The sequence below is a fragment of the Triticum dicoccoides genome, chromosome 2B, assembly GCF_002162155.2.
Source record: "Triticum dicoccoides isolate Atlit2015 ecotype Zavitan chromosome 2B, WEW_v2.0, whole genome shotgun sequence".
Classification (NCBI taxonomy): domain Eukaryota; kingdom Viridiplantae; phylum Streptophyta; class Magnoliopsida; order Poales; family Poaceae; genus Triticum; species Triticum dicoccoides.
The window spans coordinates 5025406-5049051 of NC_041383.1; the positions used below are offsets into that span (position 1 = coordinate 5025406).

At 44.2% G+C, this 23646-nt stretch overlaps 2 protein-coding genes and 1 long non-coding RNA gene across 3 annotated transcripts; 1 reads left to right on the forward strand and 2 right to left on the reverse strand.

Annotated features, from left to right (window-relative positions):
• Positions 1-3297: 3297 nt before the first annotated feature.
• LOC119366959 (MDIS1-interacting receptor like kinase 2-like) lies at positions 3298-6627 on the forward strand. The gene is made up of 2 exons (XM_037632625.1): positions 3298-6151; positions 6275-6627. The coding sequence occupies exons 1-2, from the start codon at positions 3298-3300 to the stop codon at positions 6625-6627; spliced, it is 3207 nt and encodes a 1068-aa protein (XP_037488522.1).
• Positions 6628-15869: 9242 nt separating this feature from the next.
• On the reverse strand, positions 15870-16797 carry LOC119366765. Its single transcript, XR_005176100.1, has 2 exons — positions 16276-16797; positions 15870-16192 (listed from the first exon to the last, which is right to left on the reverse strand). It is a non-coding gene; the product is annotated as an uncharacterized LOC119366765 (long non-coding RNA).
• Positions 16798-21297: 4500 nt separating this feature from the next.
• Positions 21298-23094, reverse strand: LOC119366766 (leucine-rich repeat protein 1-like). Its single transcript, XM_037632489.1, has 7 exons — positions 23026-23094; positions 22679-22821; positions 22505-22576; positions 22270-22413; positions 22041-22121; positions 21878-21933; positions 21298-21338 (listed from the first exon to the last, which is right to left on the reverse strand). The coding sequence occupies exons 1-7, from the start codon at positions 23092-23094 to the stop codon at positions 21298-21300; spliced, it is 606 nt and encodes a 201-aa protein (XP_037488386.1).
• Between the last annotated feature and the right edge of the window lie 552 nt (positions 23095-23646).

The following is a 23646-nucleotide window of genomic DNA, read 5'->3' on the forward strand; positions in this document are numbered from 1 at the left end:
CGGAATAAAACCTTCGGGAGAGTTATTTTTGGAACGGAAACAATCCAGGGGACTTGGAATGTACGTAAGGGAAGCAACGAGGAAGCCACGAGGTAGGGAGGCGCGCCCTACCCCCTGGGCGCGTCCCCACCCTCGTGGGCCCCTCGTGGCTCCCCTGACCGACTTCTTTCGCCTATATATGTCCATATACCCTAAAAACATCGGAGAGCAGAATAGATCGGGAGTTCCGCTGCCGCAAACCTCCAGAGCCACGAAAAACCAATCGGGACCCTGTTCCGGCACCCTGCCGGAAGGGGGATCCCTCACCGGTGGCCATCTTCATCATCCCGGCGCTCTCCATGATGAGGAGGGAGTAGTTCACCCTCGGGGCTGAGGGTATGTACCAGTAGCTATGTGTTTGATCTCTCTCTCTCTCTCTCTCTATCTCTATCTCTCTCGTGTTCTTGAGGTGATACGATCTTGATGTATCGCGAGCTTTGCTATTATAGTTGGATCTTATGATGTTTCTCCCCCTCTACTCTCTTGTAATGGATTAAGTTTTCCCTTTGAAGTTATCTTATCGGATTGAGTCTTTAAGGATTTGAGAACACTTGATGTATGTCTTGCCATGCTTATCTGTGGTGACAATGGGATATCACGTGATCCACTTGATGTATGTTTTGGTGATCAACTTGCGGGTTCCGCCCATGAACCGATGCATAGGGGTTGGCACACGTTTTCGTCTTGACTCTCCAGTAGAAATATTGGGGCACTCTTTGAAGTTCTTTGTGTTGGTTGAATAGATGAATCTGAAATTGTGTGATGCATATCGTATAATCATACCCACGGATACTTGAGGTGACATTGGAGTATCTAGGTGACATTAGGGTTTTGGTTGATTTGTGTCTTAAGGTGTTATTCTAGTACAAACTCTATGATAGATCAAACGGAAAGAATAGCTTCGTGTTATTTTACTACGGACTCTTGAATAGATCGATCAGAAAGAATAACTTTGAGGTGGTTTCGTACCCTACAATAATCTCTTCGTTTGTTCTCCGCTATTAGTGACTTTGGAGTGACTCTTTGTTGCATGTTGAGGGATAGTTATATGATCCAGTTATGTTATTATTGTTGAGAGAACTTGCACTAGTGAAAGTATGAACCTTAGGCCTTGTTTCGAAGCATTACAATACCGTTTACGCTCACTTTTACCACTTGTTACCTTGCTGTTTTTATATTTTCAGATTACAAATACTCATATCTATCATCCATATTGCACTTGTATCACCATCTCTTCACCGAATTAGTGCACCTATACAATTTACCATTATATTGGGTGTGTTGGGGACACAAGAGACTCTTTGCTATTTGGTTGCAGGGTTGTTTGAGAGAGACCATCTTCATCCCACACCTCCCACGGATTGATAAACCTTAGGTCATCCACTTGAGGGAAATTTCCTACTGTCCTACAAACCTCTGCACTTGGAGGCCCAACAAAGTCTACAAGGAGAAGGTTGCGTAGTAGACATCATGTATCACATCCACTTAACATACTAATTAACTAACAGTTCAGCTGCTGATATATTCATGACTTAGACCATATTTCTAAACATGGTCGATGACAACCATCATCTGTCCGGATAACCCTCTCCGACCGCCTGGTTCATGGTTGGCAAGAGCGAGGCAACCCGTCAAGAGGCAATGGGCACTGACAGGCGGACATAGCCTCGACAATCGCGCGTCGTGCTGACCATGGCCGGATGACCCTATCCAGCCACCCGGCGAAGCCCAGCTAGAGCGATCGCACGCAACTTCCTAGACCAAGCTAAGAAGGACGGCTCGCGTGAGAAAAACATCCCCTCACAGGTGTGTGTAGCCCAACCCTCTCGCCAACGGCCCAGACGACCTGAATCCACGCGTGAGCCGCCGCCGCGGGCACCACGAATGGCCCACCTGTCACGACTGAACCAGCCTGGTGCGGGGCGAGGAGGCCGACAGGAAAGTCCGCCCTCCCCGTATCGTGTGAGGCAACGCGTGAGAGGCCATCACCAACGCATCCGCCGCTGCCCAATGATGGTGGCCCCGGGCGCGCCCCCACGGTCCACCCAGTCGAGTTGCCCGGGCACGCGAAGAGCCCCCGAGATGCTGTCACGACACTCCAACCGAAAATGGATGGCGTGGAGGCTCGACAGTTCCATCGTGGGCATGCCCGACGCTGCCCAATGACGTAGGCCCTGGGCGCACCCCCATGGTCCACCCATCATGGACACTCCAGCCGGGTCGCCCCGGTGCAAGCTGTCCGGGCAGATCAGACGGCTCGAAGCTGCCCCAAGAGGCCCCCGCGGCTAGCCCCCCGGCAACGGGTGGCCAGGAGGCTCTCTGTCCCCGAGCCTAGGAAGGCGGATACTCCAACATTCTTTATTGCTACTGTTATTTGATAAAAACTACCATCGCATTAAAAAATGCTGATAGATTAAAATCTTTGAGAAACTCCCGGGTGTTTTATAGGACAATATTGAGTGTAACTTACGAGAAAATCCAGGTCTTTGTTTTGTACAATAAACTGACGTCTGGTTTAATTCTTTGAGAAAGCTTGAAGGTACTTATGGTCAATATTGCTCGAGCTTTGCTAGAATTAGATTATTTCTATCCTTAATTTTTGGCCACCAGAGTACGTATGATACGCATGCAGCTTTAGCATCAGCAGGTATGGTCAAACATGATGTGACAGTCTGGGACGAGCGCACTCAAGTTTTGGAGAGATGGCTCAAGCTCAGTGCACTTGTACCTGTCATTCTACCCGGCCCCTTGAAACGAGGAGCACAGAGAGATCTTTTCGTTGAATCCAATCCCCACCTTCTCTTTCTTTGGCGGTTTCATTCAACCCGGCCCCTTGAAATGAGGAGCACAGAGAGATCTTTTCGTTGAATCCAATGCTCACCTTTTCTTTCTTTGGCGGTTTCTTATGAGGGACAACAAAGGAAAGATATACACGAGAAACACGTACGTTGCCTTTTGTTTTTAAACTCCTCAAAGCTCACTACTTTGCAGACCTTTGCCTCGACCAGTACAAAAGCTTAAAGCCTCCAGTCCAAAATTCTAGGGTTAATTTACAAAGAACGTCCAGAACCAGAATTTACTTGGACACGGTTTCCACGCTAAGACGAGGAGACATTATTTCGGTAAAATTAGGACCCTTGCGTCCAGTCGTACGCGGGGCGGTCTACCTACCATGAAGCTGCATATAAGGTGAAGTTTCGCACAGTTTCGGAGGCATACACCAAGACCCAAGCTCCAACCACAGCCATGCGACTAGTCATGGAGAACTCCCCTCTCCTACGCTTCATCTCACTCACTGTCCCACTAGCCACGTTTCTCCAGGCAATGGCAGTGCCGTCCCTCCAAGAACAAGCAGGAGCTCTTCTTGCCTGGAAAGGCACACTAGAAAGCTACCCTGCCCAGCTTCAATCTTGGGGAATGGGAAACAACACTACATGGCCCTGCAGCTGGTATGGCATCGAGTGCAGCAAGCATCAAGCAAGCCACCAAGAGGTGATCACCAAGATCTCTCTACGTGGGCTGCGGCTGAGAGGGGAGCTCGACGCCCTCAACTTCACGGCGTTGGCGACCCTGACGAGCATCCAACTCTCGCACAACAGGCTCACCGGGAGAATCCCTCCAGGCATTGTGTCACTCACAGAGCTCCGGTTCCTGCTTCTTCGACGCAATCAGATAAGGGGCCCTTTATCACCTGCTTTAGCATCCTTGAAAAAACTACGGTGCTTAATGCTCCAGCAGAATGAACTCTCTGGTGAAATACCAACGCAAATAGGAGAACTAGAGAATCTTGTTTCGCTTAACTTATCTGACAATCACTTGTATGGTCCCATCCCTAGTGAACTAGGCTACCTAAAGAAGCTTGCCAGGTTAGATTTTCTCAACAACGACCTCACAGGCCCCATTCCAAGAAATTTAGGGAATCTCACTAAACTCACCATCTTGTATATTGGTGGAAATTATTTATCTGGATATCTTCCTCGAGAACTAGGTTACCTGGTGAATTTACGAGAGCTGTCCCTTAATGTAAATGAACTCGTGGGTTCCATCCCTGATACCCTCGGGAGTCTAATTAACCTCACTGGCTTGTATCTCTGGGATAACGGACTTTTTGGGCATATTCCCCCAGAACTAGGTTACCTGGTGAATTTAGAAGAGTTAGATCTTAGCAGCAACAAACTCATTGGTTCCATACCTAATACCTTTGGGAGTTTGGTGAAACTCACTGGCTTGCGTCTAAGGGATAACCAACTTTCTGGATTTGTTCCTCGAGAACTAGGTTACCTGGTGAAACTAGAAGATTTGTATATTAACAATAACATAATCATGGGATCCATCCCGGATACTTTTGGAAATTTGACTAAGCTCACTACCTTGCAACTCAATGACAATCAATTGTTTGGGCATGTTCCTCAAGAAATCGGCAACTTAACGAATCTTGAGAAACTCGAGTTCTCCAATAACTACCTCTCTGGTCCTCTGCCACACAATTTGTGCATCAGTGGTCGGCTCAAGAATTTAACTGCAGAAAATAACTACCTGAATGGACCTTTGCCATCAAGCTTGTTAAGCTGTCGAAGCCTAGTCAGAGTTCGTCTTGAAATGAATCAACTAGAAGGAGATATTTCTGAGATGGGATGTCATCCAAATCTAGTGTACATAGATATGAGATCAAATAAACTATTTGGTCAATTATCTTATAAATGGGGGGAGTGTTGTAAACTTGACATGCTAAGTATCTCAAACAACAACATCACGGGTAAAATACCCGCAAGTATGGGGCAAATGTTTCAACTAAAGAAACTTGATCTTTCATCAAACAAGCTTGAAGGAGAGATTCCAAGTGAACTGGGAAAACTTAAAAAGTTATTCCACCTGAGCCTCGCAGATAATTCACTCCATGGAAGCATACCACAAGAAATTTGGTCCCTGTCTAGTCTGGAGTTTTTGGATTTTTCGTCAAATTACCTAAGTGGTTTGGTAGAAGGATCAATTGAGAATTGTTTGATGCTTCGCTCATTTAATTTGAGACACAATAACTTCAAAGGAAGCATTCCTACTGTTCTGGGGGTATTGCAATACTTACAAGACAAATTGGATTTAAGTGATAATTCATTTGTTGGGGCAATACCAAGCCAACTTAGTGGCCTGACCATGCTAGAAACTTTGAATCTTTCAAACAATGCACTTACTGGTTTGATCCCATCATCATTTAAGAGAATGGAAAGCTTGACATTGATTGATTTATCTTATAATGAATTAGAAGGGCCAGTACCAGAGAGTAAGCTCTTCCGAGGAGCTCCAATCCAATGGTTCATGCATAATAAGATGATATGTGGTGTTGTGAAAGGATTGCCCCTTTGTAGTAGTGCACCTCAGAATGGAGGGAAAATGAAAGGATACAAAACAATTGCACTAATCATGGTTACTACTACGATATGTCTTGTTCTTGTTGTATCTATATTGGTGTTCCGACATGGGAGGAAAAAATCAAAGTCAATTGTCAGTTCTAGAGTTACACAAGAAAACATATTCTCTATTTGGAGTTTTGATGGGGCAAATGTGTTCAAGCAAATTGTGGAAGCAACCAACAATTTTAGTGAGACACATTGCATAGGAACCGGGGGATATGGATCTGTCTACAAAGCTAGAGTTTCAACATGTGAAATATTTGCGGTGAAGAAGATACATACGACACAAGATGACTGTTGTGTGAACGAGGCAATGTTCAATTCTGAAATAGAGGCATTGGTGCGGATTCGACATCGAAACATCGTCAAACTATTTGGGTATTGTTCCTCTAGAAAAGAAAGGTTCCTTATCTATGAATATATGGAGAGAGGAGACCTAGCAGAAATATTGAGATCCAATGCAAGAGCAATCGAGTTAGACTGGAGAAGGCGGATACATATTGTACTGGACGTGATTCATGCTTTGGCATACATGCATCATGATTGTTCATCACCAATAGTCCATAGAGATATAACGAGTAACAACATTTTGCTTGATCTGGAATTTCGAGCTTGCATTTCGGACTTCGGTACTGCTAAAATTCTCGATATTGATGGCCAAAATATCACAAGGCTTGCGGGGACAAAAGGCTATCTTGCACCAGGTAAACAAAAATCAAACCTTAACAACTAGATTTTTGAATGTGATGTATTTTGATCATTATGATGAACTTTGATCAATTTATTTGCAACACATACATATGCTAATTACATTATAATAATTGCAGAGCTAGCATATACAGAGAATGTGACGGAGAAATGTGATCTATATAGCTTCGGAGTGCTTGTTTTGGAGTTATTTGCGGGATGCCATCCAGGCGATTTGCTCTCATCCTTCTCGTTGAGAAGCAAAAATAATGATGTTTACCTAAAGGATCTGCTGGACTTGAGGCTCGTGCTACCAGATGCCGCAACCACTAGAGAAATATACTCCATGCTTAGTGTTGCAGTTCAATGCCTTGAGCCGAGTCCATCACGCAGACCAACGGCATGGCATGCCCGTGATGAGTTATCAACGATTAAAGCATGTGCAAATCATATTGATTTTATACATGCTAGGCTTACCATTCCTACACAGTAGTGCCTATGTCTATGGATGATGTGATTGTGCCATGTAGTTTCTTCTCTACCACCTCCGTACTTGCTTGGAAAGCATAGTGAACTTGAACTAGTGTAAGCATCTTAGTACCATAAACCAGTGTATAATTGTTGTTAATATTATACAATGCAGGATGTAGGGTTTTACCTCATCACGAGGGCCTGAACCTGGGTAAAACATCGTGTCCCTACTTCTCCTGTTACCATGTAGCTCAAATCACCAAGTTTGGGACCCCCTACCCGAGATCTGTCGGTTTTAGCACCGACACTACCCCAAATCCATACGAAACCATGCAAACGTTGTTCCTATGTAGATCAACATAGAAAGTAGAAATCTGGCATAGAATACATATAAACATAATCCGATTGGACATAGAAACTTAACACAGTCCGATCAAAAAGTGCCTGCCGCACGAGTTCATCACTTAACTACTTAAAGTTCATCACTTAACAACTTAATACCATTGAAGATAAGAGGTTCCATGTAGGACCAGCTCCAAAGGAACTTTGTGCAATTAAAAATCAGAGGCGGATCTCACCTCTTCCTCGCCGGGCGCTTCTTCTTGGGGTCTCGGCGGCTGGACTCGGGGTAGGCGTGGGCGTCTCTGAGCGCGTCATCATCGTCATCGCTGTTCGAAGCGGAGGAGGAGGACGATATGAAGATGCCCGCCGTGCGCCGGGCTGCGCGGGTCTGCTCCTCTCAGAGCTGAGGTCGTCTCTTCACCGTCGTCGCTGGCTGCATTGCCAACCGCTCTGACTCCTGGAGCGCCATGCAGAGCACCTTTGCATTTTTGCAGCGACGACGACGGGCATCCGTCTCTGCGGAAGTGTAGGAGCAAAAATGGTTACAATGTCGGCATGGTATCTGCTGTTCTAGTCCAGCTCTAGCCTCAAGTCCACAATGTCGGCAGTGCACTTTCCATCTATGTCTTACAGTCCTTTTTTTTTTTGGCATGAATATACGAGGGCAGCAATATCTGTATATGCATGACTCACAAACAACTGATCGTTTTTGTAACAGCAATATGCAAGCACAGTGAGCGTGCTACAACATGATCGTATCTACTAAATATATACATTTGCGAAACATGTCGGCATGCCTTTGAACAGTATCTGAAGCTCAATATCAAGTGTCCATGTCTAACCTTACGTGGAGTCCAACTTTCCAGCTGGAATCAAACAGATCATTGGCGTCCATCGAGTCCAACTTTTCAGCCGGAATCAGACTTTTTTGCCTTCCCATGGACCTGTGCGGACGACCTGTCCTTCCCATGACTGGGGTATGCCAATTTGCTGATGGTGAGTCTTTAGAGCAAGTACAATAAGGTGATGTAGGCGGGCTGTAAGACATTAAATATTATATTCTTGCTTATTTGGAAGAGAGAGAAGAGAAGCAGGCTACTAGTTAACAGCCGGCTGCAGCACGTGCTCCTAGGTACTTTGTGAGAGAGTGAGGTGGGCCATGTATCAACAAAATAGTACATATTTATATCTAGCTATTGTACTTGTTGGCTATAAGCTTGACTATATGTGACATGACAACATCATATAGCCGGCAACTGGCTATATTATTAACCATGCTCTTAGCAGTACACTCCACGCAGCAAACGAGGACTGACTCAAACCGTAGGTGGAGGTGTCTCAAGACTCAAGAGTCGTGTGTGGGAGCTACACCTATGAAAATGCTATGGATCGTGAAACTGATATAAGATGACTCCGTGACGTTTCACTGGCATAAACAGAGAACAAGTTCCTACCATGCAAGTCATGGCGACCTCCCCTCTCCCCACACTCATCTCACTCGCTCTCCTACTAGCCACGTTTTCACCAGCCATATATAAAGTTAGTATAAAGTTGAGTCATCTATTTAGGAATGGAGTGAGTATTGATGTATTATTTTGTAAGGTCTTTATGAATTATTAATAAAGTGGCTGCATGCATCTTTGAGATGCAGAGGCCGGAGGTCATCCTCCTTTTCTAAAAAAGGTAAATTAATAAAAACGACTGTATGCATCTTTGGGTGTAGAGGCTGGGAGTTTCAACTTCCCTCTGGAAAAAGTGACTTTTCAGCAGAAATCAGACTTGTTTTGCATCGGCGCACGACCTGTCCTGATCGCGCGTGCTACAATATGATCATGTAAGAGGTTCACAACTTTATATATGGCCATAGCATTTTCAACAAAAAGGGAAACACTACCGTTCCCCTGGCGGATGAAGATTCGCGCATCAACCGTCTCCGCAGCCGTCAGAACGATGTGCAATCATCTCCAACCTTTGCAACTTGGCTCTTGTTGCAAAGCAAAAAGTGCAACAAAGTGCTTGTTACAAAAGATTGTTTGCCACGTCCAGCACTCAACCAGCCTCATATGTGTGCCACGCGTCCCCATGGGCCCCTTCCTGTTCCTTATCTCTTACACAGCAAATGTGAGCCACTTTTTTCTTCATCCTTTTCTCTTTCCTCCCTTTTCAACGCATCTAGCACACCATGAATCATGCCGGCCATCACCACCTCCCTGCCGCGGCCCCAGGAATCGGGGCCTCCGTCTCAACGCGACCTCGACAGCCGTCCTTCACGCCGCCCCTACTAGCCTCACTTCAGCGACCTACATGCTTCGGGATGGCCACCAGTAATGTTTGCAACACCCTCCTCTACGCCTCCGGGTCCCGGCCTCTAGCACCATCGTCATGCCCAGCAAGAGGTCAGGGATGAGTTTCTGCAACAAATTGCGGTGGAGAACGACAAAGGGGATTATATTTTCTACAACAAGCCTCTTGTTGCAGAGGGTCAAGCGCAACACTATATTTGTTGCAAAGGGGGCAATAACAAATGTTCTTTTTCCGCATCAGGGAGTCTTGTTTCTGAAACATAGGCCTCGTTTCAAAGAAAAAATATGGTTCGGTGGGAGCGCAACAAGGCTTGTGTTGCAAAGTGTCGAGCGCAACATGGGTCTTATTGCAAAGGCCCGCTCACACTCATGGGAAGAAGATCAGAAAGCTTCCGAGCTTGCCATCCAACGGCTACCGAGATGGCTAATATTTTCTAAACATCACCCGGCCGATGCGTAGCATGCTCCTTTCAAAAAAGAAAGACATATAGTATCCGCTTTGTAGACAAGAGCATAGTTACCAGCCTGGATGGATGGGCCGATAAGAAAAACCAGAACCAGCTCCTTTTGTAGAGTTTTGTATACTTCAAGGATGGTTTCCTCCAGACAAAAACTCTTTTTAACTAGATCCAAAATGATACCATGGTTGATAGTTGTACTGTATATGACTTTGATAGAACATACCAGTACATCGATAATATATATGTACGTACTTTCCTAGGTTTACATGGCAAGAGAGATTATTGAACACCGGGACAAGTAAATGAAAATGAGAGCTTATTCAAGCCTTTGGAAGGAGGGTCGATCCACTACGGGCACTTGAGCTTGCCGGTCTTTGAGTCGACCAAGTTGGCGTAGCAGGGGCATTCATTACGGGTCTCCTGGCCGGTGCCGGAAGGGATGCAGTTACACTTGTCGCAACAAATATTGCAGTCCTTGTTACATATCTTGTTCCTCCAGTTCTTCGAGCAACGAGCATTGCATGCTGACAGGCAATCTGCAGATCATACGACATGGAATCCATTTGTCAAGATACCATCAAATTAAACGAGACAAATTAGGTTTAGTTTGTTGATCAAGGATACGTGCATGCTTCCATGTACCGATGTGCCTACCTATATGTGGTGTCGGCTGCGCATCCGTAGGAATGACGAGGGCGGTGAGGAGGAGGGCGGCGAGGACGATGACAGGCTTGCAGGACGCCATGGATGCAGCTTAAGAGACAGATTATGTACGACCTATATGAATTAATTTGTTGATCGAGCTACTGATGTGTCACCCTATATCTACTCATATATATATACCAATATAAAAAGACCCAACGAGACATATCCTACTAATCTTGGCCATCAAACCAGGCCAATCCAATGGCCTAGATTGCTCCAATGATAAACTCTCAACATATTTAGCATGCAGTTATTATCATACCAAACATAGCTCTAATAAAAAAATTAACACACAAATAATACTTACCTAATATCCATGTGAAATTAATATAATGCCTAATGTTAACGTGCATTACAAGTACACAATTACTAATACACATGAAAAGCAGAAACTAATTATAGGGGTAATAAAATTAGGCTAATCATGTAATGTCTGATTTTGACATCTCATTATTGATTCATGTTTTGGAGCATACGTATATTGGGCTTAAAGAAATTAGAATTGTCTAAACCTATATAAGCTTGCTGCAGATCAGACAATAAATTCGATATACTCATGCGATATGTGAGCATAACCGCCACATAAAAAAAGTCAAAGTTTGGAATGTGAATTTCTTAAGTCGGGTAAACTAAAAAAATTCTTGTGATGCTTGAGCCTAGCTAGATTTAGTTTTTAGGTTGCTTTGGGGCACAGAGATAGTTTTGGAATTATTTAAAACCTTAAAATCATCTTCGGACAATACTTATATTGCCAAAATAGAACTCACACATTTAATATAGGTAATTTATATATATTTTTGGGGATATAAAATATTTTTCCCAAGTCTCAACTATTAATTTAGTATTTTTGAACTTCTGTAAAAAATTCCAAAATTCAAAGTAAAAATGGAAAAAAAAAGAAAACAGAAAAGAAAAACCAGACCTAACCTACATAGCCCGGCTAATCCTGAGCAGCCCACAACTAACCCTAGCCCACGTGCGCTTAGCGCAGCCAGCTGCGGCCCAGCCCCACCCCACAGCTCCATCCTCCTCTCTCCCACAGAGGCTGGACACCCAAGTATAATTTCTTTCTTCTTGTTATTAGCCCCCCACCCCGTCCCCAAAATTTATCCAAAGAACTAACCTGTAACTTTTAGAAAGAAATGCACCAATGACCATTGATTATTACAGTACATTGTTACCTATTTTTCTACATTGATTTGTGACGTGAAACATTTGATTTTTCATTTTTATTCTTCGGATGCATATACAGCGAATGAAAAGTAAACAATATGGTTAAATGCTAAGTTTTGTAAAAAAAATTATGAACAATAAGGTTAAATGGTTTACCAAATGATTCAGTTCTTGTCCGTCGTCCAGCCACATCACATTCACCTCACATGATTCCATCTTTGTTGGTTCCTTCTTGTGGTAAGAAAAGGTATAGTACAACTATTGCTATTCTTTTCTGGTATAGTTTACCTCCTATTCGAATTATTCTCCTCCAAAGAAAACTTATAATTTTCCTAGAAATGCGACGATAAAAGAATAACTCAATTATACTCTTACCTATTTATTTTACATTTATTTATGATGCCAAAGATCTGATTTGTATACTATATGTTTTTTGGATGCTTATGCGGTGAATTGAAGAAAAAATTGGGTTAAATGTTATCTTCGGAAACAAGAAATGATTTATTGCTCATTTTTGTCATCTGGACAGATCACATTCACCTCACACGATTCTATAATCTTGTGTTCATTCTTCCAAATGGAAAAGGTAAAGCGGACCTACTAATATTCTTTTCCAATATAATGTGCCCCCCCTATTTTTTTTTCTCCAAAGAGCTAGCGTGTGACTTCAACGATAAAAATCTGACCGAAATTTAATACTCTTACCAAATTATTCTATATTTATTTGAGGACTGTCATCTGATTTTGTCTTTTGATCCATATACATGAAAAAATGAGAAAATATCCAGTCGAAACAAAGTTTCAATAGAAGGTGCTGGAAAAAATAGCATCACGATTTTCCAAATCATATAAATTCATATTCACTCGGGAGCTACCAAATATAATTTGGCATCAATTTCATATTTTCACATGTTTTAATTGTTTTGTTCCTAGTTTTGTTTTTTATAGTTTGCAAGCACAACAGAATTTGAAACTGAAATTTTACATGTTTGTGTTACATCAAATCTCTGTCGCATTGTACTATAGTTAATAATTCTTTGAATTATTTGAAACATGATTTTCACTTAGTTTCCATCGATTTCCTTTGAACACAGCGGACACGGGCCCCAAGGGAGGGAGCATAGGCATTGGCGATGTATTTTACGGCTGCGATTTTTTGCTTTCAGATTTTTATTATAGAACAGCTATTGGAGGCGAAATTCTCCTTCTACACCCGAGCTCAACAATTAACAAATGTTGAAAAATATTAGTAGAGCTACTGATTTTGTTTTTCTTTTCACCACTTCTGCAAATGTGATTTCATGTTGAAATTTTGCAAGCTCTTAGAACATTTTTGAAAGTTTACAATAAAAAAATTCAGTTTTTCTGAACATTTTTTAAATATTCTTTGATTTTATTGTTCAGCCGAGCTCATTTGAGCTCGGGTGCAAAAACTTCACGTCCTGTTGGAGGCTGTTTCTGAAACATTATTTTCACTTAGTTTCCGTCGGTTTTCATTGAAGGCAGCGGACATGGGTGACATGGGAGGGAGCACCGGCATTGGCGATATATTTTAGGGCTGCGAAAAAAATTCTCAGATTTTTATGAAAGAACATTGTTGGAAGCGAAAGTCCCCTTCTACACCCGAGCTCAAATGAGCTCAGGATGAACTGTAACTCAAAAACATTTAACAAATGTTCAAAAATATCTGATTTTTATGGTAAACTTTGACAAATGTTCTAAGAGCTTTGAAAATTTATCATGAAATCACATTTGTGAAAGTCGTGGGGGAAAAAGCAAAATCGATACTCTGAATTCACATTCGAGAAAGTCATGGATTCAGAGTATCGATTTTTTTTCCCACGACTTTCACAAATGTGATTTCATTATGAAGTTTATCAATTTTGTTTTTTTCCACGACTTTCTCAAATGTGATTTCATGATGAAATTTTACAAGATCTTAAAACATTGGTCAAAGTTTATCAAAAAAAATTCATTTTTTTAACATGTGTAAATTGTTTTTAAATTTTACTGTTCACCGAGCTCATTTGGAGCTGGGGTGCAAAAACCTCATGTGAGGCTGTCTTTTGCCCTGCAGTGCCTAAAAACTGCCAGTGCCCTATTTTAGAGCAGCTCTTAGGGGATGTGGGAGTCTTTCGCGATATGGTTTGCTTTTCCAATACTACTACTTCCTCCGTTCCTAAATATAAAGCTTTTTAAAGATTTCAATACCGACTACACACGAATCAAAATGAGATAATATACACTCTAAAATATGTCTAAATACATCTATATGTTGTCCGTAATGAAATTTCTAAAAAGACTTATACTAAGAATACTAGGCCCGTAAGGGTTCCTTTTTCCTGGTTTTTTTGGAATTTTTTTTACCGTGTTTCTTTGATTGACGCGTGTACAAGATGGTGTCCTAGGGTGTCATTGAGTTGATTTTTTCCTGCGGTCACGTTTTGTTCACTGTTGACATTGTCATGCTGTGTGCTCTTGCTTATTGACACATGTGGTGTGGGGTCTCCTAGAAGGTTCATCTTTTCCTTAAAAAAGTTTGGTTGACTGTGTGATGGGATGGCTGAATTCATGTGGCCGTTCTAGAAGTATGTGGATTGGTGTTGTTTCACATGCCTTTGCATGGCTCATGCATGTGGCCACGTTGGCTCCATGCATAGTTGACTGCCTATGCCATCAATTGACACGTTGCTCTCTGGTCTTTTCTCGTGGGTTCGTTTTGTTTTCTTCTCTTCTTTGGGTGCCCATAAGTACTTCGTTGTCCGGTCTTCGCTTAGTGTCATATCCCTCTTGTTGTGTCCTTCCTGTTCGCTTGGTACAGCGTATTTGCTCCACGCCGTTGGGTTCCTTTTCCTCGGTTGGTGCTGCTGATGGGAGGTAGCTTGCTCAAGATGGTTCTGTTCAGCACATGCGGAGTCGTCGTCGGTGCGCTCGACCACGGCAAGGAGGGTGTCAACCCCGTGGACCACGCGGGAGCAGGATCAGCGTCGGACATGTCCTCGTCGGGCGCCCGTTCGTGGCACACGCCAACGTCGCGGCCAGCCACAGAGGACGCCCTCATCTCTCCAAGGGAGTGACACAACATCGCCGACGCGGCAGGGCACGGACTGGACGCTCGGGCTCGGGCTACCCCGGCTCCTCGGCGGCTCCTCCTCCATCGTGACGGGCGGGCGACTCGACCTGGTGATTGGTGATGAAGGTGGCGAGGGCCATGGCGAGTAGGACGTCAACGCCGTGGGCCTCGCGGGAGCAGGATCTGCGCTCGGCCCCGTCGTCCGTGGCACACCCCCTACTCACGGCCAACCACAACGGACAACGTCATCTCTCCATGGAGAGGCACGCCGTTGCCGACGCGGCTGCACGGCCGGGGCACTCGAGCTCCGCCCCCTCTTCGGCGCACCCACCCGCTAGCTCGGCGGTTCAATCTCGGGCGTGACTGGTCTCCGAGGCAGAGTCGTCGTCGGCACACTCGACCTGATGGATGGGGACGGCAAGGGCAAGGAGGGCATCACGGACGAGCTCAGGCACCTTGACTTCTTCTTCCGTCACCCCACGCGCTGTGTTGATCCAATCCTCCATTGCTCAGATTTGTGTTCGCGAGCTGCAGGTTTCAGGATGCTCATCGACATGTACAGACCGTCCTCCACCTGATTTGTCTCAGAAGTCTCGAATCAAAACTGTGGTTCACATCGTAAGCGTCGAGCACTCTGATTGATTGCTTCCTCTGCCTATCTTGACTGTCCGCAAAGGTTGACCTACTCTGATTGATTGCTTACTGTCTTCACTGACATCAATGGTCGATCTCTATACATATGCAGGGTCTTCTATCTACTGGCAAAAGAACTCAAAGCATGCTATATTGTTATGATTTATTACTGCTATATTGTTAGACTACTGCCTCACTAGGGAATGAATTTGCAGGGTAATTCTGTACAGAGTTCATTCATTCAGTAAATGCATATGTAGAAACATCTGTGACTTATGCCTCACTAGGGAATGAATACTAAGAATTTGCTCTAGAAGCCGTGTGAGGGTAGAGATATACGACTGGAAGTAGGTTCCTGTGATTGAAACTGTACAGGGTGATTTCTCACGCTTCTGTACCTCTCTTTTTATAGCCAAGCACAGTTTGCTCTTTTAAGCCACCATTCAGATTTTCTGTGAACACAATACCCTCCAATTTCTCATTCTTCTACTATTCCGTTGTGCAATAACCTTTCAAAAAGAAAAACTTTGGCTACAGAAAGCTGCATGTATAATGATGCATATAGTTAGCCATGGCAAAAATATATATTTAGTTGCCACTGTATTGTTACATGTGAACCACAACAAAACAGGTACTGCAAAGAAGAACAAATTCACACCTCTTTGCTGTTGTTCTATCACATATCAACAGTGAACACTAGGATTGATTGCGTTTATTATATGATATATATGTAATGTAATTAGGCTTATACAATGTAAGCAGGCGTATACAATTTGTGTGTTTCTGCTGACGTAGCTTACCTTGACAGAGGAGGAAAGAGCATGGCTGCCGTCTTTGTCAGGCTCACGGTGCAGAAGTTCTTGAGGAAGCACAAAAGGTCCCATGTCGAACCGCGGGCTGACATGGTGTGAGAATTGCCCTTAGCTGAAGAAAGGGGGATTATAGACACATGGAGATGTAGCACTTGGGTGAGTAGGTACCTGCACGACTTGTGAATGATCCGAAATCTGAACCGTGAACCTCCCATGGATACTTGCAGCGTCTAGCTAGCTCTGACCGCCGCCGCTCCCCAATGGTGAGCATGTCGGAGATCCCGTAATCACCACGCCCTACCCTGCCGCTTCCTCTTCTCCTCTGGCTTTGGCGGCCTCGCTTTCAGGCAAGGAGCACTCGATTGCCTCTTCTCCTCTGCCTCTGGCGGCCTCGCTTCCTCCCTCCTATTCTTCCGAGCTCATCACCCTGTCCGCCGGCTTCTCCCTCTCTAAGCCACCCTCTACCTCGAGAGAACCACGTACCTCGCCGGGCGTGCTGCGCAGGCAGACGAGGACCACTCGAGTCCTACTGCGGGCTGAGAGGAGACGCAGGAGCCACGGCGAGGGGCGGCGTCGAGCCGGCAATGCGAGGAACAAATGAGATAGGGAGAACGGGGAATGGTGGAGGTGGGGAATAGGCAGGGAGATTCGAGAAGCTACACAGTGAGAGTGGATCACCACGAGAAGATGCGCGGCCAGGATTGTGCCGCGTGCGGGAGGGTCAGACCGAACGTCAGCGTAATAGCGTCAGTTTTCTTTGCAATATGTAGAACATGCGAAAAAAATAAGATAATCTAGAGCACACAAGAACGAGAACAATTGGTATGGAATAGTGATGCTTACATTTATTCTCATTTAAGTTCCTTTGAGAAAATTTGACATATTGTAGCAGTCGACGTTTGTGAAGTCTTAACCATTGTCTAAGATATTTCTTTTACCATTTTGTAATCAAGTTAAGAAATATTTGAAACATACTACATTCTTTCGTGACCTTTTACCATCACATCTACATTTCAATTGACATGAACTTCTCCAGTTGCATATGATTTTGTGTATACCACGTAAAGTTTCAGAACAAAATTCATCTAACAACTCAAAAACTATCAACAAAGCCCAGCTGAGGATCAACATCTCTGGTCTAAATAGAGAACAAGAGCTTCACAATTCTGCATCCAGTACTCACTTTTTTTTTGCGGGGTTGTACCCACTACATGACTACATCACGTATGCATCTACCAACTAGATGTACCTTCTCCTTGTATGTATTACTTTGCCACGAGTCAGGTTTTAGCACGAGTTACCAAATATTACAAAAAATACTAAATAGCTAATTAGTCCACGAGTCAGGTTTTAGCACGAGTTACCAAATATTACAAAAAATACTAAATAGCTAATTAGTCCATGAGTCAGGTTTTAGGACGACTTACCAAATATTACAAAAAAAACTAAATAGCTAATTAATCCATGTGGCGCGGCGTGGCGCCGCGCGCTACCCGCTAGTATGAATAGAGGGAGTAGTACTTAGTTTATTTCGATGGTACACTTGACTCGTTCATATCTCACATTGGATGCACACCTCGATCACAACGCTGCAGCTCAGACAGCAACAAAGTATGAAGTAATCAACGTCACTTTCTTAGCCAGCCTTGATCGCAAGAACGTAACGCCGACGTTGATGCCGACCTTTGATTAATGAGTAAGCGCGCGCTTACCACCATCCTCTACGGCCATCCTCTGCATATAAGGACACCGTGTCAGCTTCCCAAGCCGGCCTTCCCCCTCGTGCATGCCATGGCGATACCTCCCTTCTCACGCCTGCTCGACGGCCGTCGTCTGGGGCTGTGGCCGCCGGCGGAGTGGAGCGACGAAGCAGTTCCCGGCAGGAAGTGGGAGGTGCACGACATGGCAACGCCCTCGCCCTCATCTTCACTCCTCGAGGGCCGCCCTCCTGGCCTTTGGCCGCCGCCGGAGTGGAAGAAGAAGATGAAGCCAGAGGAGGTAACCAGAGACTGGGTGGAGCTGCCGCGGGATGCGCTGCTACTGGTGCTCGAGAAACTGCACCAGGTCGACGTTCTCCTGGGGGCCGAGCTGGTGTGTCGTCCCTGGCACCGGGCTACCCGGGACGAGCCGTCGTTGTGGCGCCGAATTGACTTGCGGTTAAGCCATCTCCCCGACCCCTCCTCCTACCGCTTCCGCCCCATGGGCCACGCCGCCATCCGGCGCAGCCGAGGAAGCTGCGAGGCACTGTACAGCGAGGGCGCCATCGATGAAGAGGCCATATCTCTCCTGAAAGAGTCGTAAGTGCCTGTCTTCACTTGACTACACCAGACATAGTATTCCTATAGATTCTTTTACTAATAAAATGGCTGCATGCATTACCCTCATGCAGAGCTCCGGGTCATCCTCCTTTTCCAGGGAAAAAACTAATAAGTAATACTAACTGCAACCTCTTTTCATAAATACATGTAGTTAAACCTCACTAACTTGTACTCACAACTTGCATAAATTAATAGGATTTCATTGTGAAAAAATATCTCTTCATTTATTATAGAAAACATATTAATAACATTGTAATTCTGTAAATTTGACCCACATGTTCGTATGGAAAATTATCATTTACGTTGAATGTTTATACCCATTTCAAATATACATGTATATCAGAGTAATTTGGATGAGAATTATATACATTAATTTATTTGCAGGGCGGTCTTGTTGAAGAGTCTTCGACTCATCAATTGTATTTGGATCAATGATAGGATCAGCCTTAACATATCACATTTGGTTATGCTTGAGGAGCTAGAAATCTCAAACTGTGGTGTCAACAAGTTCTCTTCCACATGCTTCGTGGTTGGATACTCTTGCCCACACCTGAAGCATTTTCGTCTCAGCAGTTCATGCTTCATTAAACGTCCCGTCTGGGGCGCGATTGATTGCGAAGTTGAGGGGATCACCCTGATGCGTGGGCTACGTTCGTTGCAGCTCTTTGCTCAGACTATTAGCACAACTGGTTTGGCAGCCATCCTCGATAGCTGTGTGCAAATAGATTCTCTTGACATTCGCCATTGTTTCCATGTTGAGATGGGAGATGAGTTAATGTCAAGGTGTTCTAAGTTTGAGACTTTAAGGCTCCCACATGATTCTACTGACGACTACGATCTTGAGTTTTCAGCCCCAGATATGAGCATTGATAGCCCACGACCACAACGTGTGTGCAATTACGGGGACGATGGCTGCGCCTTTTTGGAGGATGTATATTAGTGTGGCCAAAGACCAACGCATTAGGGCTACCGTTTTTACTCCAGCATTCCAACTTAGTCCGCGAATTAGTTTTTATGTTCCCTAGCTAGTCTGTAGAACAGCTGAACAAGCAAGGTTATGAAAAAAGGAGGTTAGTTAAATATCTGAGTCTATGAATGTATTCCTCCTACGATCCATTGTGCAATAATTCTGTTTGATGATGTATATAAACTTTGGATATGGCAATCCATTTGTACATAACCGCGTATACGTAAAATATTGTCCAATTTAAATCACGCGTAAAATAAAAAATATTCAGTTGTTCTCTATTTGCAGGTGACACGGGTATTTATATTATTCGACCAATCTAAAAAAATTATCACCGCATGGAATTATAAGAACATTTTGTAAAAAACACTACCTAGAGCAGCTCAATGTATTTTGGCGTGGGGCCTCCATCAGCGAGGGAGTCTACCCGGCAATGGACAACAGCTTGGTGCCAAGGCCATCGGAGTAAGGGGAACAACTAGTTACCGAGTACTCGTTGCGGGAGCCCAGCAAGGGTCACTTTTGGTGGGTTGAGAGTGCGTCGATTGGCGAGCTCTTAGCAGCCACCACGTGTCGTGTGTTGGTCGCTCTGTCGGGATTCTATTTATTTTAATTTTTAAATATGCGTTTCCATGTTTTGGATGGTTTTTTTTCACTTTTGCCCGGTATTTTCTAAGTTCTGGACAAAAAAACTAAATATATTTGCACAAAAAAAAACATGTTTTCTTTTTCCCGCGAGAGGCATGGTTTTGCTTCTCGTGGAGCCACATATTTCCTTCCACGAGAGGTACAACTATGCCTCTTGAAAAAAAAAACGCAGACCTAACCTACCCAGCCCAGCTAACCCTGAGCAGCCGACAACTAACCATCACCCACATGTGTGCAGGCCAGCCGGCCATGGCTCAGCCTCACCCCGCAGCTCCTTCCTGCTCTCTCCCACCGACGCACAACACCCACACGTGAGGGTCACTCCCAACCTCCCGACGCGCTCCACATGTGACGTGCCATGACGCCCGTGCCCCTGGACCAACCCCACGGATTCCATTCTTAAACCCACTGTTCTCCTCTCATTTCCCTAGCTCGCAGACCCCTACTTGACGTAAAGCTGCCACGCCGAAGCTCAGAATCCCCGCAATCGTAGCTCCGCTCAGGCGAGCAATTTCGGTGGTTCTGTTTTTGACACATAGGTCTTCCTCGTCGATTATTCAACCCTGATTTTACGACTCATTCAACCTGCCTTTGCAATTGCATAGTCATTTTTTTATTCAGCATGTTGCGTCCTCGTATTCTAGTTTGCTCGATTTTCCATGGATTCAATGAATATGGGTCTTCATAATTCTTTCAAATGGTATTGAAAGTGGAGCCACTGAATATTTATAGGGTGTACCACCTAAAAAATAAACATCACACACATAGTGAGAAATTGATAGATAAAAGAAACACAAATGAACCTATTAAAAGAATTCTAAGGTTTCGCGCGGTCTATCATGAACCCGCTTTTCCCATGATATTTGCATCTTCCCCAAAATTTCAACATCACGCACGTCGAGCTGGAGAGATGCAATGGCCATGCAAGGTGAGAGGATTAACCGACCCCGTGCAGCCCGCACTGAGTATTTATATGTTCGTGCTCATTTCATATGTTCATACGCATTTCATATGTTCACATGTCACTCCATATACTCACTTCATATGTTCATACTCATTTCATATGTTCATGAATAAACAAAATTGTACTGCTTCATATGTTCATACTCATTTCATTTTGCGGGGACAGAGGTAACCTCATGGGTTCCTCTTTAATTAATGGGATATAATTAGGTCTATAAACTTCAGCTGTCTAACAGCTCTAAAAGACGAAACATTTTGTTTTGTGCTTCCAGTTCCATTATTTCTAGATCCTGCTTAGCTCGCAGTCTTCAGTGTATCCTGGATGACGAAGGCCACTGCATGGATGCCAAGCTGAGTGAACACACAAATAAATGCATATACAAAAGGAATAACCAAATGGAAAGCCTAAACCATCAAAGGTGTAGATCGCAAAAGGAGTGCAACATCACCCAAGAGCACTACCAAATGTTATTTCCGATCTATTTTCAAAATTTTAGCCTAAACTTCATATGCCATGTCAGAAAATTTCAGATACAAATTTAGTTTACACATTCATAGTATGAGAAGATCTTTTGTTTTTGCTATGAAGAGATATTGGGCCTACCACTAATACTTATGGAACAGTTTATCCTTTTTTAGTGGGAGAAGAGTTTATGCTTTATGTATCACCTAGTACATGTTATCTTTTACAATAAAATCTATTGCAATGCAAAGATCATTGTACAGTAGTGTCTACATCCAAATTTTCAGATTTTCTTATCATTTTTTTAGTGGTGCTATCATCCATTGTTGGTAGCGAGGTACCATCAGCCTTGTCGCACTAGAACTTCTCCCGGCCACAAATAAATACACGAGTGCATATATGCTTATATACCTCTCCGCCGTCGAGATGATCTGACAGTGCCTTCCAGATTGTTTTTGGCAACATTTCTGCAAGATAATGAATAAGAAATATGGTGTCTCGGTTCAACTGTCTGGGAATAAATAGGAACATTAGTAAAAGTACTGTGGTGTTTGAAACGAGCTGCACTACTCACAGTTCAGCCAAGTTCCCCACAAGAACAAGAGAGAGAATCTTGGGCGGAACTGTGCCAGTCAGCATATTCCCGTTCAGCCGCCTACAAGGAAGAAACAAAACTTGTCATTTTGCACTTAGAAGATTGCACCTTGTATGTAGTGGTGGTTTAACATACAATGATGCAATGCATGCTAAATATCATTTTTTTCATCTTTGTGTAATACTTGTAATGTGACCAGAACTCATACAGATAACGCAGCGCCCGGACGGCCCCGAGTGAGGCCGGTATGGCTCCAATGAGAAGGTTGTCATAGAGATGAAGAGTGATCAGGCTTGTTAGGTTGCCGAAGGTCGCTGGTATCGGTCCGGTGATGTTATTTGCATACAGCACACTACATGCAAAGATGAGGAGGTCAATCCCTGGTGTAGTGTACGTGCAACAGCAATGTCTCTGCTTGGCAGCAAGGTTGCAGTTCCTCTTACAGATACTGAAGATGCTGAAGACCTCCCAGCTCCGGAATCAGGGGGCCTGAGATACCCGCCTTGCCCAAATCCCTGCGCGCACGCACACAACGGAAACAAATAGCCATAGACATGTTTATAGATATATCCTTTGAACAAGGAGGCCGGGGAGAAGAGAGAGAAAAGTGAACTTACACACGGACAACGGAACCGTCGCTCGAGCAAAAGACATGAAACCAGGTGCAGGGATCGGGAAGGGTTGGATCCCAGCTTTGGAGCACGTTGCTGGGGTCCTCCCACGCCTGCCTTTGCGCGTAGAGGATGTCGCCTTCAGATCTCTTACAAACTAGCGTAAGTATTCTTGGAAACTAGAGTTGCAAATATATGACCATGGGCATATACCTACGTACCTTCTACTCCCTCCGTTCTGAATTACTTGTCTTAGATTTGTCTAGATACGGATGTATCTAGCACTAAAATGAGTCTAGATACATCCGTATCTAGACAAATCTAAGACAAGTAATTCAGAACGGAGGGAGTACGTTGCAGCTTGCAAGAGTTGCAAGAGCAAGGAGGCTTGTCAGGAGAGCTACTGCAAAGAGAGTCGCCATTGCGCTTGGAGCTAGCCTGAGATGTCTTACTTTGGGTTGGTGGTACTGGTGGAGCGATGGAAGGCTTTTTATACGCGTTGTGCAGAAGGAAATTTCCCTCCTCTACTGAACAAGATGCCAACACAGAAAACGTACGCACGTACGCACACAAACGTATGGTTATATGTCTTTCTGACGTAATAAAGGGCATACACTCTACTAATCATTAAGATAAGAAAATAGAAAGAATTAACATACTATGTTATTTTAGTATTGCAGAGAGTGATTGCCAACCATGTGCAATTATTTAGTTGCCGGCCATGCATCCAGGCCGGCTGGTGAAGAAGTGGCAAATGGAGGGACGCGGTGTTTCTGCTCGTGAGCACACATGAGCTCTTTATCTGGGCGGTTTAGTTGCCTCTGCCGATGTGATGCCATTTATTAGCTGCGACAGAGACACGAGCGCTAGAAAAGAAAGGAAACGACGAAATACATCTGAGCTGTGGGCCAAGACGAAGACGGAGGACACGTGGTGGTCGATGGCAGCTAGTCGAGCCATGGCTCAGGACGTCG